The sequence below is a fragment of the Sus scrofa genome, chromosome 8 (assembly GCF_000003025.6).
Source record: "Sus scrofa isolate TJ Tabasco breed Duroc chromosome 8, Sscrofa11.1, whole genome shotgun sequence".
NCBI classification, from domain to species: Eukaryota; Metazoa; Chordata; class Mammalia; order Artiodactyla; family Suidae; genus Sus; species Sus scrofa.
In genome coordinates, this window is record NC_010450.4 from 77,849,382 (window position 1) to 77,866,335 (window position 16,954).

The 16,954-nt window shown below is 41.0% G+C and overlaps 1 protein-coding gene across 15 annotated transcripts in view; it reads left to right on the forward strand.

The window, feature by feature from the left end:
• The window catches only part of SH3D19 (SH3 domain containing 19), a 187,020-nt gene that overhangs the window by 159,989 nt on the left and 10,077 nt on the right, over positions 1–16,954 (forward strand). For 11 of the 15 annotated variants that reach the window (XM_021100634.1, XM_021100629.1, XM_013978831.2 and 8 more), the window contains 8 exons: positions 2,915–2,976; positions 4,358–4,622; positions 7,023–7,091; positions 7,256–7,396; positions 11,365–11,437; positions 12,407–12,537; positions 14,616–14,671; positions 16,355–16,557. In XM_021100634.1, the coding sequence (XP_020956293.1) occupies positions 2,915–2,976; positions 4,358–4,622; positions 7,023–7,091; positions 7,256–7,396; positions 11,365–11,437; positions 12,407–12,537; positions 14,616–14,671; positions 16,355–16,557 (1,000 nt within the window). The remainder of the gene's footprint in view (positions 1–2,914; positions 2,977–4,357; positions 4,623–7,022; positions 7,092–7,255; positions 7,397–11,364; positions 11,438–12,406; positions 12,538–14,615; positions 14,672–16,354; positions 16,558–16,954) is intronic. The other 4 variants (XM_021100631.1, XM_005666819.3, XM_021100625.1 and 1 more) reach the window with 1 other exon arrangement.

A 16,954-nucleotide genomic window follows, 5' to 3' on the forward strand; every position in this document is an offset into this window, starting at 1 on the left:
CAGAGAAGCTCCATTCATGCGTGGAATATTGAAGAGCAGGAAATCTCAAATCAATAATCTTCCAAAGACTGTCAGCAGAACCTGTACACAAGCCTGGGCTTGAGCAAACACTGAGACGATGGCTTCTGCAGGAAGCAAGCCTCCATTCCAGTATTTGAAGTGCATCAGATGCAGCAGTGCCTTTCGGAATATGCCTCACAGTCCTGGGGGTTTGAGTACACTGCCTTTCTTTCTGATTTTCTATTTTTTGGCCGCAGTGTGAAGCAACTTGATATTGGATCTCAGTTCCCAGACCAGGGATTGAACCTGGGCCTGAGCAGTGAAAGCGCTGTCTCCTAACCACTAGACCACCAGGGAACTCCTGATTTATTTCTGCCCAGTATAGAAAATTGAGAAATTAAAAAGATATTTAAATACCTAAAACTAACATGACATTATAAATCAACTATACTTTGGTAAAAAATAAAAATTATACATTTAAAAAAAGATATTTAAGATTTTCTATAAAAACAAAACCACCCAGGGAAAACTTAAGCTAATGTTTGGTGCCAGATTAAAATTATATATGAGGAGTTCCCATCATGGTGCAGTGGAAACAAATCCAACTAGGAATCATGTGATTGAGGGTTTGATCCCTGGCTTCACTCAGTGGATTAAGGGTCTGGTGTTGCCGTGAGCCGTGGTGTAGTCGCAGATGCTGTTCAGGCATAGGCTGGCAGCTGTAGCCCCGATTCGACCCTAGCCTGGGAACTTCCATATGCCATGGGTGTGGCTCTAAAAAGCAAAAAAAAAAAGAGGATATATGATATGACTCTTTTTTTTTTTTTTTTTTTTTTTTTTTGCTGTGCCTACAACATGCAGAAGTCCCCAGGCCAGGGATCAAACCCACACCACAGCAGTGACAACACTAGATCCTTAACTCACTGAGCCACCAGGGAACTCCATGATAAGTCTTTATGAAAGTACAAAATCTATAACTTTCCACATCACATTTATACATTTATATTTTTAAAACTATGCCCTTGATCATTAAGGAATCTAACAACTGTAATTTTGAGAAAAGCTATAAAAGCTCCTGCCTATCTGCTACAGTGTTTTTCTCTGTGTTTATTTGTTTTAATTTTAAAGGAGGCCAAAGAAATAAATGAGTTTTTCAAGTATCAGAGCAGTATTTGTCAGGGGGCATGTAGGCAGCAGTGTATTTATAAGATATGGATGAAAGTCTGGAATATTGCAGGGTTTATGAGCTGGTGACTTGCCTCACTACATTAACTGAACTCATTAGTGAAACCAACTTTTAAGGGCAAGCTTAATTTGTTTTTTAAAATGGAGTTATAAAACATTGAAACATTCAGATGATCGCTGTTATTAGCAATTAATCATCTGATATTTAAGGAAAAAGTCGTAAATATTCAGTTTGAATTAAAAACCATAGAAGTGAGTTTTAACTCATTTATAAAAGGAGAAAGAGGAAGACAGCCTGAATTAGCCCAAAGATTCCTGAGATTGCCTTTACCAAAAAAAGGGCAGTATGATTTTAGAGAGTTAACATTTTCCCCCCTCAGGTGGTCTGGTAGAAATATGATTTCCTGGATGTCAGTGTTCAGGGTGTAGAAGGTAGGAAAGGTGATAAAAAGAGACTCAAGCAGAATTAGAAGAATTTAGTAAGGACTTTTCCCCAAAAAAAAAAAAAAAAAAAAAAAAAAAAAAAAAAACAGAAGTCTTGGCTTTAAAATCTTTAACTTTTTTTTTTTTTTTGTCTTTTTGCTATTTCTTTGGGCCGCTCCCGCGGTATATGGAGGTTCCCAGGCTAGAGGTCAAATCGGAGCCGTAGCCACTGGCCTACGCCAGAGCCACAGCAACTCGGGATCCAAGCTGCATCTGCAACCTACACCACAACTCACAGCAACACCGGATGGTTAACCCACTGAGCAAGGGCAGGGACCGAACCCGCAACCTCATGGTTCCTAGTCGGATCCGTTAACCACTGTGCCACGACGGGAACTCCCTAAAATCTTTAACTTTTGATTCAGTAGAAAATTGGAAAATATTTTCCATATATTATACTTATTTCCCAATCCTTGGGCTGTAACATTGTTTGGAAAACCTATGTAATTAGCGGTTTGAATCCCTTCTCATAGAGAAATCTTCCTGTTGATCTCCAGGCTTCCAGTTTCTGTCATCTACTGTCAGGCGTAACATTCCAACTGTCCCTCCCTCTCTTTTGTTTTCCCACTGTCCCCTTTTACTCTTTGCTGGGAACTCAGCACATCCAGCCCCTTTGCTGTTAGTGGTATGATCTCTCTGCTTTCTCAGACCTTCTCTCTTTCTCCTCACATGCCTTCTTTTCAGGGCATCCTTTAAGCATCCCTTATGTTCCCACTTCCTTCCAGTTCAAAGCTCACCACACAGTGTGTAAACCCTCCAGCGTAAGAGATCTGCCTTTCTAAGCAAAATGAACTAATCACCACCTCACTCACGATGTGTTTAAACTCAGGAGCACTGCCTGTCTTAAGTGTTGTCATGAGATAAATAAATGCCATGTATTTTTTTAAATTCCCTGTAACGCCTGCTTAAATTGCTGCTGTGTAACCTATCCTGATTTAAACATCATCCTTAATTCCTCAGAATCTGCTGGATGCATAACCATGCAGTGTGATTGGCTGGGTCCTGATCCCACAGCAGACATCATGGTCTCTTCCTCTCTTTTCACTTGTGTTAGGATGTGGACAGGCTAGGTGGGAATGAGGAATGAGTCAATATTGCTTCAGACTAAAAAACTTCTTGAATCTCCTTTCTCTAACTCAGCTACATTTCCACTTAGAGATCCAGCCAAAAAGTTGTCCATAATTCCTCCTGACAAGCTCTTGTTTCCGACACACCTTCACTAAAAAGCTTTTTCTGATATTTGCAGGCATCTGACCATGCTGGTCAGTCAGGAGGTTCTCTGCGAGGACCCCCGAGTTTGCCACCACGGTAAGTAAGTGTGGGAAAGAAAACATCTAAGACGTCAGCCAGAGAAGAGCTAATGACTCTGAGACTACATTCTCTTTTTTGTCACAGAAACTGAGTGTTGTTGGTCTGAGATCTTCTTTTAGAGAAACATTAAACTCAAAGGTTCGCCCAGGCCACAGGCCCACAGTCTGCTTCTGATGGCAGGTGGTGGGCGTCTCTGCTCCTTTTTAAACACGGTCCAAAAACAGAGCATGAACGTGGATCTCTATGATTTCCTCAAACAAATGAAGAAGACTCCTTTCTGACCATAAAACAACTCCACTTTTGAGATACCCATGCACACTTGCACACTCTTTCCCTCTCCCCCGTCTCCCCCCTCCCCCTCCTTCTCTCTCTCTTCCTCTCTCTACCCCCTTCTCTCCCCGTCTCTCCCCACTCCTCCTCTTTCCCCCTCCTTCTCTCTCTCTCTCCCACTCTCTCCTCCTCTCCCTCCCTCCCCTCTCTCTTCCTCTCCCTCCCTCTCCCTCTTCCTCTCTCCACCCTCCCTCTCTCCCTCCCTCTCCCTCCCTCCTCCTCCCTCCACCCCCTCTCTCTCCCACTCCCTTCCTCTTTGTCCCTCTCTCTCCACCACCTCTCTCCCTCCCTCTCCCCCTCCTTCTCTCTCTCTTCCTCTTTCCCCCACCACTTTCTCCCTCTCTCCCCTTCTCTTTCCACCTCTCTCCCACTCCCTCTCCCTCCCACTCTCTATCTCCCCATCTCTTCCCTTCCTTCTCTCCTTCTCTCTCCCTGCGACCAGAAACCAGCCTGGTTTTTGGCATTTCCAAAGGGAGACAGGCTTCATGTGCTGCATTGGAAATTATTTTTTATCATAGAGATTAAGGAAAGGTTTTCAAAGTAATGGTTGTCTTCTCCCATTTTCAGAACTAGCTTTCTTTTTATTAATCTAAATTAGGGCTTTAATAATGATTCCTATACTAGGAATATTACAAGAGTTCGATGTTCCCTCTTTAATCAGGTACAAGACCCCATCATTACACCTGATAGCTTATTATAAGCTTTCATTTCAGACTTTGGTAGAAAGTGCTTAGTTTCCTGAAACAGTCACGGTGTGTTTAAGCGCAAATAGGGCCTTAGAGAGCTCATGATAGTAAATGCTTGTTTGTCTTGAACTAATGAATCTCTAGTGCAGGATAAGAGGAATCTGGAACATCGTGGCATTTCTTCTAATATAATGTTTAATGCAGCAGTCATTTGCTCAAAAATAGCATACCCTGCATGTTTCAGCAGAAAGCTGAGTGTGTGTGTGTGTGTGTGTGTGTGTGTGTGTGTGCACGCATGCAAGAAAGGACAAAACAGAACCTATCATCAAACACTGGCTCACAGCTACCACATTGACTTTCAGACCTGTAAATGGAAAAGTCGTACCAGCTCGACAGCCTCCTCCCAAGGGAGCCCCTGAGAGACCACCTCCCCCCAAACTTTCTGCAACCAGAACATCAAATAAAAAACTGCCTTTTAATCGGTCTTCTTCTGACATGGATCTTCCAAAAAAACCAAGTAACTTGGCATCTGGACTCTCAAAAACCAAGAGTCAAGTCTTTAAAAATCAAGATCCGGTGCTGCCTCCTCGCCCCAAACCAGGACACCCTCTCTACAGGAAATACATGGTAAATTTAGCTTTTAAAAACGTGTGTGGTCATGGAGTTCCCATCGTGGCGCAGTAGTTAACGAATCTGACTAGGAATCATGAGGTTGCACGTTCAATCCCTGGCCTTGCTCAGTGGGTTAAGGATCCAGTGTTGCCGTGAGCTATGGCGTAGGTCGCAGACGCGGCTCAGATCCCGCCTTGCTGTGGCTCTGGTGTAGGCCGGTGGCTATAGCTCCGATTAGACCCCTAGCCTGGGAACCTCCATATGCCCCAGGAGCAGCTCAAGAAAAAGGCAAAAAAAAGACAAAAACAAAACAAAACAAAAACAAAAAACAAAAACCTGACCTGGTAGATTTCTTGATAGGACTACTTCTGACAGGTATCATATTCATCTCTTGATATAGTAAATGTCTTTATATAGTACATAATATTTACCTTGCCCACAGAGTAAAATTTGGAATGAAGTAGAAAGAATATTCTTATTAAGATGGATAGTTTTTCCCTCATTTTGCACTTTTGTAAACTTGATTATCATGGTGCATTTAATAGTTAACTGGTTAGAAGTTTTCATCAATAATTGAGATAGTTGAGATACTAATTTGGTTCTCTTTGAACGTTTTTCTCAACATATGACCTTAAGCCTTTGTCTTCATTTCCCACACTTGAAAACAGTTGGTGTACTCTCTATACTTTGGTCAAGTTAACCTGATAAAATCTAGAACAAATTAAAATGATAGGGAGAGTAGGAGTGTTTGCACTTTTAAAACAATTGTACAACAGTGGCTCTTAACAAGAACAGCAATGAATAATTTCTTATTGTTCTACATTTCCATCATTGAGTTGGAAGGTTTTATTTTAAGCCATTTAGGATTTTTTTTAATCTTCGCAAGGGAGAGGTATAATCAAATAAGGAGGGGGTGGTATATTCATATATATTCATATTAATTTAAACTGACAAAATTTTAGGGAGTTCCCATTGCAGCTTGGTGGGTAAAGAACCCAACTAGTATCCATGAGGACAAGGGTTCGATCCCTGGCCTCGCTTAGTGGGTTAAGGATCCGACATTGTTGTGCACTGTGGTGTAGTTTGCAGATGCGGCTCAGATCTGGCATTGCTGTGACTGTGGTGTAGGCTGGCAGCTGTAGCTCCAATTGGACACCCCTAGCCTGGGAACCTCCATATGCTGCAAGTGCAGCCCTAAGAAAAGAGAAAACAAAAAACAATTGTTGATGTGTTGAGTCTTTATGAGCCAGGCATTGTTGAAAGCACTATCATTTATTCCTCCAACGAAGTCTGTGAGGTAGATACTATTATTATCTCTATTATACAGATGAAGAAAATAAGACTCAGAGAGCTTAAGTAGCCTTTCCAGAGTCACAAAGCCAGTAGTGGTAGAGCCAAGACTTGAACACTGATTGATTGGCTCTGAGCCCATCCTCTCAACAATTAAGCCATTCTATGAAAAGTCTCTTCTTGCTTTGGCTGTTCCATGTTAAGAGTCTCATTCAGGGGAAATCAGATTTTGCTTATAAGTCTCAGCATAGCTGTAATATAAATAAAGCATTTGAATGACTCAAAGAAATTAATACATTCAGAATGAAAGTGTATTAGAATATTAGTTTGTCTCATTCCACAATAATTCATTTTTCCTGTGGGTACCCCACATGAAGTTGCTAACCAGGTAGCCTGGCTCCCTTGGGCGCCCCAATGCTCTGACAGAGATGCTGTGAAGCAGCACACCCACCCCAGGCTCAGGGACCACACCCTCACACTCTGCGTCTTCGCTCCTGGGTGATCCAAGGGCCCAGGTGGCCTCCCTTTCCTGGTTGGAAGGGAGTTTGTGTGAGCACACCTCATGGGCATGCCTTTTGTATCCTACAGACCCTCTGACCTTCACTCATCAGCCAGAATTTACCAAGGCAGGGCACAAAGTCCCCTGGCCAGCATGAGGTATAGATGTCAAAGTTGTTCTGAGATCAGACAAGGCTGAGTGGACCAGAAAGTGACTGAGGCCAGGCAGTGAAACGGAGAGACTGTAGGGGAAGATGAGATGGAAGCAGCCAGTCCCCGACCAGCCACCCCTGAACTAAAGGCTGTGGGGTCAGGTGCCCCCAGCTCCTCAGGGATTTGGTGGACCTCATCCTGTAAATAGAACTTCCTGCTTGTGGTTGTTAAAGGGAATTTCAGGCCACATTCAGCCGCTGTGGTCCTGTGGACTCAACTCCACACCCCCGAGGACGCTGACTATTCTGAGAAATGGCAGCCCCACCACCTAGATCTGGAGCTGGAGGAAGCCTAGTGCCGAGCTTAGCTGCTGGAGAGGTTACACTGGAGGCACACATGCCAAATCCCCAGATGGCCAGCCACGTAGAGGAGGTTATTGTTTGTGAATAATCCTTCTATTGGTTTATGTTTAAGCTGTCTGTGCCTCATGGAATTGCCAATGAAGACATTGTCCCTCAAAACCCCGGAGAACTTTCTTGTAAGGTAAGGTGGAGCTCTTTCTTTACTGGCTAATGTGAAATACCGTTGGCCTCTGTTACTGTTTTACACATTATTAAATGCTTTAGGCTCCAAAGATTAAAATGTGGAAAAGTAATAATGTTTTATTAAATAATAATTTCTTCAGAGAGTGATATTGTACCTTACAGCGTGGGGACGTACTTGTGATACTGAAGCAGGCGGAAAATAATTACTGGGAGTGCCAAAAGGGAGAAGACTCTGGCAGAGTTCACCTGTCTCAGATGAAGATTATCACCCCACTTGATGAACATCTTAGGAGCAGACCAAACGTGAGGAATTAATATTGTACTGCCCTCATAGCACACATGGCAGCACATTTCATAGAACTATTAATTATATTTCATCCTCAGGGTTTTATTAGCACGTTTATTTTAACCAGAGTAAAAATTACAGTAGCATTTTATTCCGTTTCAAGAATAAATTACCTGTAAGAGGCTGGCCACTGCTGTACCCATCACTTTGATACAGAGTGACTGCCATGTGTTTTGCCTCGTATGGTGCTGGCTTAATGGCAACCAGAACACTCAGTCATTAATTTTCAACTGTGAGAGCTGTTTATTTTTGGAATAATGTAAGCATGTTTACCAAAGCGTCAGAGATTAGTTTTCTAGCAGAATGGATAATTAATTTAAAGGGGCCCTATAAATGCTAAGTCTGACATTAAAAAAAAAAAAAAACTTCTAAGATTTGAGCTTAGTATAAACCACATTCCTTTGATCATAGCTTGTAAAATAATGCAATAAAATCTTCCAACAACCTGAAGTCACAATTTTGGCCCAACAAATGTTTGGAGCCTGGGAGAATACAATGATTATTGAAGGTCATTTGCTCAGCAAGAAAAATGCCATTGGACAATTTACAATACACACACACACACACACACACACACACACACACACACACGTATATTTTGCTTTTTTAAGGGCCACACCCACGGCATATGGAGGTTCCCAGGCTCTGGGTCGAATTGGCACTGCAGCTCCTGGCCTATGCCACAGCCACAGCCATGTCAGATCCGACCTACACCTACACTGTGTCTGCGACCTACATCACAGCTCATAGCAAAGCCACATCCTTAACCCATTGAGCGAGGCCGTGGATCGAACCCGTATTTTCATGGATACTAGCTGGATTCGTTTCCACTGTGCACATTGGAAACTCCCGTATAGAGGTATATTTTTAAAAGAGCTTCTTAAATTATCCAGTTAAATTTTCACTATCTGTTTAGGTAATATTACAAACATGAAAAGTGAGACCCATCAGTCATTTAAACCAAGTAAAGTATTTGGTTGGACATTCATCCTAGTTTTTATAATCTCATCTATTTCTTTCTTAGGAGGCAGTTTATCATTTGAGGTTTGCTAGGAAGGTAAAAATCTGTATTTTGGGGCAGCAGAAAAGATAGGTGAGAAGCTAGTTGCAGCTGAGATACTGAGAATTCTGGAAGAGCTCTCCTGTTACTCATTTTCTCTGTGTTTTGATGCAGTGCTATCCATCTGTCACAGCGTCCTCCCTCTCAGAACATGCTGATGGGTGACTGTGGGAGTTGTACTGTCAAAAAGCTTTCCTTGATAAAAAATAGAAGCTGAAAAAATTACAAATTGTGCTTTTGTGAAAGCCCACAGTTTGGTGCATTTGAAACGTCACCTTACTCTCGCCTGTGCCATAGACTTGCAGAGAGGTGGCCTCCGATGGGAACAGGAAGTGGAGCCTCTCCTAGACTCTGGGTCATGACTAACATTACTTTTTTTTTTTGCTTTTTAGGGCTGCACTTGCAGCATATGGAGGTTCCTAGGCGAGGGGGTCTAATCGGAGCTTCGGCTGCCAGCCTACGCCAGAGCCACAGCCACAGCAATTCGGGATTCGAGCCATACCTGTGACCTACACCTCAGCTCATGGCAACGCCTGATCCTTAACCCACTGAGCGAGGCCGGGGATCCAACCCATATCCTCATGGATCTTAATCGGGTTCGTTAACCGCTAAGCCACGAAGGGAACTCCTAACATTACATTTTTCAGAAAAATAAAACTTACCTATTTGAAAGTCTAATTTTGAGGCAGATATTCCTAAAAATATGTTCTCCTTTCCCCTACCTCAGTCAGCAGAAGACACTGCACGTTACAAGTTGAGGTTGAGCTTTCAGAGAGCACGGAGGTGGGAAATTGTCACCTTGCATGGTTTCCCACGCAGACTCGAGTTTCGGTTTCCCTTGTTATGATTCCATTTATACATAAGTCCAGGATAGGTGAATCTGGGAGGTAGAGTAGTGGTCGCCTAGGGCTGGCGTGAGTGGGGTGACTGCCCGTGGGTGGAAGCCTTCTTGAGAGAGTGATGCAAATGTTGTAAAATAGATTGTAGTGATGGTTGCACAATCCTGTGAACCTGCTAAAACTGTGTGTCCTTTAAATGGGTGAATTTTATGGGATGGGAATTATATCTCAAAGATGCTTAAAAAGCTAAAGGAGCGAATTAATGCATATGAGGTGTTTAACACTGTGAATAGTGTATAAACAGTGAGTAGTAGCTACTCTGATTATTCATTTGTATTAGCCATTTAGTTATCTTAGAAAGAGCTTTGAAATGTATTAGAGTTTCCCCCTAGATATCCATGCTAATGCTGTGGGCTGAGTGGTCCGAGCCCCGTGGCCAGCCCTGTTTACCTGTACCTCTCACCCTTCATCCTCCAGGCCAAGGCGATGAATCACGGATATCCATGCACTGAGGGCAGAGAAGGGAAACTAACCGGGAGGCACAGGTTACCCGCCCACCTCTTCTACCCTCTCAGGCTTATGTTTAGATCTCAGCCCATTTGGAGGTTCACATTTGTGTTTGGTGTGGGCTAGGCCTCTGACTTTTTTTCCAGATGGAAAGCCTAACACCATTTAGGGAGCAGTCATTCCTTCTTTCACAGATGCAAATCAGAAAAAAAAAGAAAAGAAAAGAAAAGGAAGCCACCTATACACATGTATAATAAATTGTGTAAAAACTTTTAAAGCCCCCCCCCAGACTTAAAATGTCTCCAGTTCCTTTCCACTGTCCCTGGAATTCCCATCATGCCCATTTATTTCTGGAAAAGCACTGAGTGGCCTCTAAGAAAGTGTGGGTGTTGCTTTAGTAAGGTAATGCACTGAGCTGCTATTAGCTGTTCCTGTATTACCATTCACCCAACTTGCAAGAAGGCAGCATGCCCCCATAGGTGTGTTTTGTTTGATTTAGAAGAACTGCACAAAGGTGCTGCAGGGAAGAAGTGGGGAGAGAGGACCTGGATCCAGTGGGGTCTGTCCAGCTGAGCATCTCAGCAGGGGGAGGCACGATCCTTGAGGGGACATTGGAAGAGGGAAGGGACAAGAAAGGGCACCAAAATTTGCCTTCATTTAGTCTGCAACTCTGCCAGTGTTGAAGAATTTTAAGTTGTAATTCCAAATAATATCCTTCAGTCAGATTTGATGGTGATGCCGATGAGGAGGAGATGCCTGTCTATACAAAGAAACTAAGAATAACAACTGCTTGTCAATAAGAAACAGTCACTCTTCAAATTTACTTTCTCCTCCGGCCAGTCTAAGCAGTTGGCTAGATGGGTAGAGAATTTTGAATTCTCTTTGCTAATTTACTTAGAATTACTGTTGAATAAACCATTCAGATTAAATAGAAAATCCAGGCCAGGCATGGGAGGTAGCGTTGAATTTCACATTAGAGAAAGCACTCAGTTAAGTGGTAATAAATGAAATGGATATTACTTTCTGTGAATTATACTTTTGTGGAAGTCATTAGCTCTTTTCACGATAAAAGGCAAGGGCATAAATTGCAGAACTTCCTTCTTTTCTCATCTTAATGAAGATACAGCTTTGAAGGCTCTGTTCTTAGGGGTTAGTCCTGATCACAGTTTCTGGTAAAAGCAACCCTTGGAAGATTAAGAGGTCAAAACCCACTACTAAAGGGTGAAATAGGTACTGGTTTAAACAAAACAAAAAAGTTAAGTAATTTCCTTTTGTTTTACCCTCTTAGTTTAAAAAATGTTGGGGGATATTACAGTTGAGACATTTCTCCTCTGGCAAGGACACATGCCTTCTCAACTTGCTAATGAGTCCCTTGTGTGGCTCAGCTGTGTGGTTTGCATCTTGTACCCATCATGTAATTGCATCAAGAGGAACCTAATCAGGGGAAAAATGGTCTCAAAGTGAATAATTAGTCCAGGATCCATCCCTCACACTCCTTCACGGCCCTGTTTCCCCCCAGGATCCAAGTCAGGCCCAGAAGCCTGTGGACAGTTGTGCCCCTCATGCTGTGGTTCTTCATGATTTTCCTGCAGGTAAGGACATAAATAATAATGTGGTAGGAACTTAGACTCTGGGATCAGGCATCCTCCCTGGGTTAACCTCTCCAGGACACCCTCCTTCATTTTCTGTGCCAACAGAGCTCAGCACTGAAGAGGTCACCTTATCTACCCCCACCTTCAGGAAGGCTAGACTATACCCAGCTGTTCCAGAAAGCTTAGCTGCTTGCCCTGCCCTTGAAACTCCCTGTGACAGAGAGAAGAGGAGAGAGCATTTCCCTTACAAGTGAACAAATAGCAAATTGTCTGCATTTTACCTCTTGCAAAACAGGGGTACCAAATAACAGTTATAATGAAATTAATTCTAATTTAATAAATGAAGTTATTTTCTCCTAAGAATTGTAAAAACATCACACACATACCTCAACTATTTCTTTTGAAATGCAAATATAAATCTTTGTAATCAATTTTTAAATACCTTTTATGTCCAAGGCTACAAGTAAAATAAATTCTTGATTTATTTATAGCCTTTTTTAAAAATCTACTTGGTAGGCTGATTTTTATTTCAGTGTAATTTTATTTTCTAAAAAGCTATATATAGGACTCCCTTAGTTAAAATTTTGAGATTGAAATGATTTTTAAGCATGGCTTAGAATAATGTGAATATTATACTATGTCTCTAAAACTCATGGTTAGAATATGTGTTCAGCTGAGGTTTATAGCCACACAGTACAGTGTTTTGTGTGTATGTGTTTTAACCATCTCTTATCATCAATCCATTGTAAATATATCTAACTTGATCTTAAAAGCAGAAGCTCGTAACAACAATATCCAGGGAAAAAAAAGAATGTATTTTTAAAGTCAATTTGATTAGTGTAATTTGTTCTCAGAATCAGTAGAACATACTGCCTTGGTGGACAGAACTAAATGCTACTTTGTGCTCTGCTTTAATCAGATCTGCAACCAGGGTAATTCATCATGCATAATTATAATTTTATGTTACAGAGCAAGTTGATGATTTGAACCTCACTTCTGGAGAAATTGTTTATCTTCTGGAAAAAATAGGTACAGATTGGTACAGAGGGAAATGTAGAAACCAGACAGGTGTATTTCCTGCCAACTACGTGAAAGTGATTGTAAGTAGGTTGTGCTTGTTTAAAATGGTCATATATTCAGCGGATTCTATGTAATTTACACTTTGGAAAAAAACTAACCAAAAGACTTGGGCTCTGGTTCTCTCTCTTCCATGAATTCATTTGGCACTTGGAAAACTAAAAAATAAAGGCTTGATCAGCTAGATAATGGTTAATTACTTTATATTATGGAGTATTAGAACTTAATGCATAAATGCCATCTGAAATCCTAAGGTGAAAACTGGTGAATTAACTCTTCTTAGAGGGTTCATAAGGACTGGATGGTGTATGTTAATTCTTTGAAACATTCAGTCACCAATTAGAATTAAACGATACTAGAAAGTCTGAAGGAATATTATCTGAGAAAATAAGGGTTATGGAAAACCCTTATTTTCTTTGGAATGCACTTCCTTTTTTGTTTCCTTTATCCATTATTCCACTTTTTAAAAAATTGGGGAGAATATTGATGTACTTTCAGTGGGGGAGGGAGGTCCATTAATGGTTTTTCACTTAATTTCAAATCTGACTTGGAAAAATTATATTAAAGTGTCAGGGTTTTATATACATCATAGCCTACCTTGTGAAAGGAGCCCAGAGTGCTCAGCTTGGGGGGTGCTAAGAAACATGGGGGTGAAATCAGACTGCCTCTCAAACATGTTTAACCAATAGGGAGAGAATGATTCTATCCCTGGCATAACTCATTGATACTGGAAAATATCAATAGAGCTATAGCTTAAATAGTTGAGCATTAACCACTTAAGACAGGGTGGGGGGAGCAAATGATTTTCCATTACATCAGCAACTTAGAAAACAAATATAACAGAAAACCTAAATTTTTCAAATATAAATGAGTTTGAGTCTCTTGAATTACAAAACACAGGCCTTAAAAATTGTCTGTTTTATATATATGCCCTGATTCTCTGGAGAACTCCAACCCCATTCTCTGAATTAATATTAAGAATAATGTTATTTTGGAGTTCCCATCCTGGCTCAGCGGTTAACAAACCCGACTAGCATCCACAAGGATGTGAGTCTATCCCTGGCCTTGCTCAGTGGGTTAGGGATCTGGCATTGCCGTGAGCTGTGGTATAGGTTGCAGACACGGCTTGGATCCTGCATTGCTGAGGCTCTGGCACAGGCCGGTGGCTACAGCTCTGATTGGACCCCTAACCTGGAAACCTCCATATGCAGCGGGTGTGTCCCTTAAAAAAACACACAAAAAAAAAAAAAAAAAAAAAAAAAGAATGTTAGTTTTAGCACTCTTCCTCCCTCCTGCCCGGTATAGCAGTGCTTTAAAAAATCACAGTAACCACCCTGAAATCAATCACATTGAATTTGCCGCATTATTGGTGTAAATGTTATTTCTAAGCCTATGAGCTTAAAAAATTGTTTTAAAACTTGGAACGTTTGGAATTCATCAAGAAGGGCGCTGATTTATTTCGTGTAAACCTCAAAGCCTTAAGTAGTTTTTAGACTTAGTGCAGTATGGTCAAATATTTTATCACAACCCAGCCCTACTGAGCCTTGTAAATGACATACTCTATAAAGTGCTTGACTCTTAGTAGATGCTCCCTGAGTGCTAATTCCTTTCTTCTTCCCTACTCACACTGAAGGGGGGAAATGTTCCAGTGTTATGAAAATGGGGAGAATTCTCAAGTTTGGTTAAAAGATTTTGTTTTGTGGTCATGAAAGTGTTGCGGAATTCTACCAACACTTTGAATAGATATCTACATGGCACCTGATACCTCGTCGCAATCCTAGGTCATCCTCACCGGATTTTCAACATAGAGGGTATGGGATAGAGAACACTCAGTCAGGGGTAGAAAACATTAATGTGTTTATTCCAGCAAATAAGAGAAGGGTTGATTGGCCAGTCAAGGAAGGCTACCTCATATTTATGCATTTTTTTCAAACCTAAATTCTGGATTTTGTACCTTTTTAGCTTCCATGATATATTTTGTCTGTTTACACTTATCTCAACTTGTTAGCTTCCATCATGAATCTCCTAATTACATAGCCTTAATTTATCTTATTAAAATCTGAAATAATATAATTGTTACATTGATTTTTGTCTTTCCTAGATTGATGTTCCAGGAGGAAGTGGGAAAGGGGAATCCAGCTCATCTCATTGCATTAAGTAAGTTTTACTTATGTTCTTGTGTGCAAAATACAAAGGATGTGAGCATTTATATCATAAAGAATTAGCAGTCTTAAACACTTCAGCTGTATGAGTGTTCATGTTCTCAGTGTGTCTTTTTAATTATGAGGAAAACCACTTGTTTAAACATCCTGATGCAAGTGCAACACGCTGCTTGAAGCAACTCTCCGTATCACAACAGGGCGTCTAGACAGTTGTCCCGCTGCTTCCCACAGCCTGGCCTCAGCTCCAGCAGAGAGGTTTTGTAATCTAGTGCATTTTGTGTTTGCCTTCTGGTATTTGCCCACCAACAGACTTCTAGAAGGTTCAAATGTTTTTGTTGTAGAAAGTATTTAAACCTAATAGAAATATGAACCCTATAAGAATTACTAGGCATTTTGTGTTGTTTCGGTTTTGAGCAGAACTAGAAGAAAGTAAAGGAAGAGTTAAGTCGAAGGACTAGTCTTCCTTTATGTTTGAAGACCTTTCCGTGAATTTATGTCCCCTTTTATGCATCATTGTAACTCCTTTGTGATTTAAAACATTGCCACAATGCAACTTTATATTCCAGTTAAATGAGCAAATTAATAGAATTCAGTAACTGCTGAAGACTGTAAACCTGTCTTTGAATAGGTCAGACCTAAGAAGATATGCTCCCTGAGGACTTTAGAAAATAAACGCAAAGGTTATCACAAATAAGAAAACTTCGGATGCCACGATAGTTGAATTCTCTTTCAGGTTCTGCTTTCCTCCTATTTTTAAGCAATGTTTACTGTGTCAGCGGGTTGAATTTAAAGTGGGCTTTCATAGTCATTGATCCATTGACCTAACTTGAATCAGACTTTGATCGGAGGCAGTACCAGCCTTCTCTCTTCAGGCAGCTGCATCTCCTTCGTCTATTGCTGTTGCAAGTTCCTTTCCAAAGCCTCAAATCAAAGATCTGGTATCCAGTCATGTCTTTTAGGGACACGATTTCATCTCTGTTTTTATCTTATTTTCAGTCAGAATTGCAGATCATTTAAGGATTGTTCTAACTCTCAGAAATGAAGCCCTTTTAAAGGAGGTACAAAAATCATTTCTGAAATAACAGTGTTGGGTATAAGATGAAATGTTGTAAGATAATATGTTTTCTTGGAACCTTCTAGTTTTAAAAGCCATTCATCTTACACACAACTTACTTGATTCAATATATGTTGAGCATCTACCCTGCCTAGCTGGTGCCCATTGCATTCTGCTGTGGAAGTTTGACATCTTACCCTGAGATTATCAAGGATTAGCACTCCAAATGCAGTGCATGTGCAACTGAGAGGGTTCTATCAGCCTTGGATTACTGTGGCTCAAGGACGCAGAGCCGTGGAGACTGGGGAAGTTCTGTCATGAAGTGATCAACAAACGTGGCAGCGTAAACCAACCACCTAGCTGCTTATGTGGAAGTCTGCACTTGGGAACTTGACTTGAGCCTTTCTGAGGGAATAGGTTCATATCTAAAAAGTAGGGACTATCACTTCGAAATTTAGCTTGTTCTTTTTCATGGAATATTTTAAATTATAGTATAATATAGTATACCATGTTCCATAAAAAACACAGGACGTATATTTACTGAAAGGCTGAGGAAAGGTTTTAAGGCATTTTGAAAGTTAATACTCTCTAGTTTAACCCATAAATATGACCTTCTTTCTTTAGAGGCCCAAGATGTGTTGCTCGATTTGAATATATTGGAGATCAGAAGGATGAATTAAGTTTCTCAGAGGGAGAAATTATTATTCTTAAAGAGTATGTGAATGAAGAGTGGGCAAGAGGAGAACTTGGAGACAGATCTGGGATCTTCCCCCTTAACTTTGTGGAGGTCATTGAGGACCGTCCCACCTCCGGTACAAATGTTTTAAGTGAGTATAGAGAGTATGATTTTTCATTATGTCTTTTCATAGTTCAAATAAAGCAAATAATAGGTTAATACTTAAGGTGCATAATAATCCATACTGCCACATTTTTAAGGTAGAAGGAAAAAATGATAAATAGTAATTGTCATTATTGAGATAGTCATTATCGTGGCAATCTCTCAAAGAGCTGGTTTTGGTATTTTCGGTTTGTATCAGAAATGACAGGCAAAGAGTCATCGGTTTTTAAACAGCAGTGTCCTATAGAGTATAACTCATGTGTATCCTCCTTCGCTTTACAGTAAAGGAAACAAACTCAGAGAGGCCAGTGTCCCACGAAGTTATGTAGCCAGTAGGAGCGACTGGCCTGGAATCACAGACTCTTCACTATCCCCCTGCGGTTTTT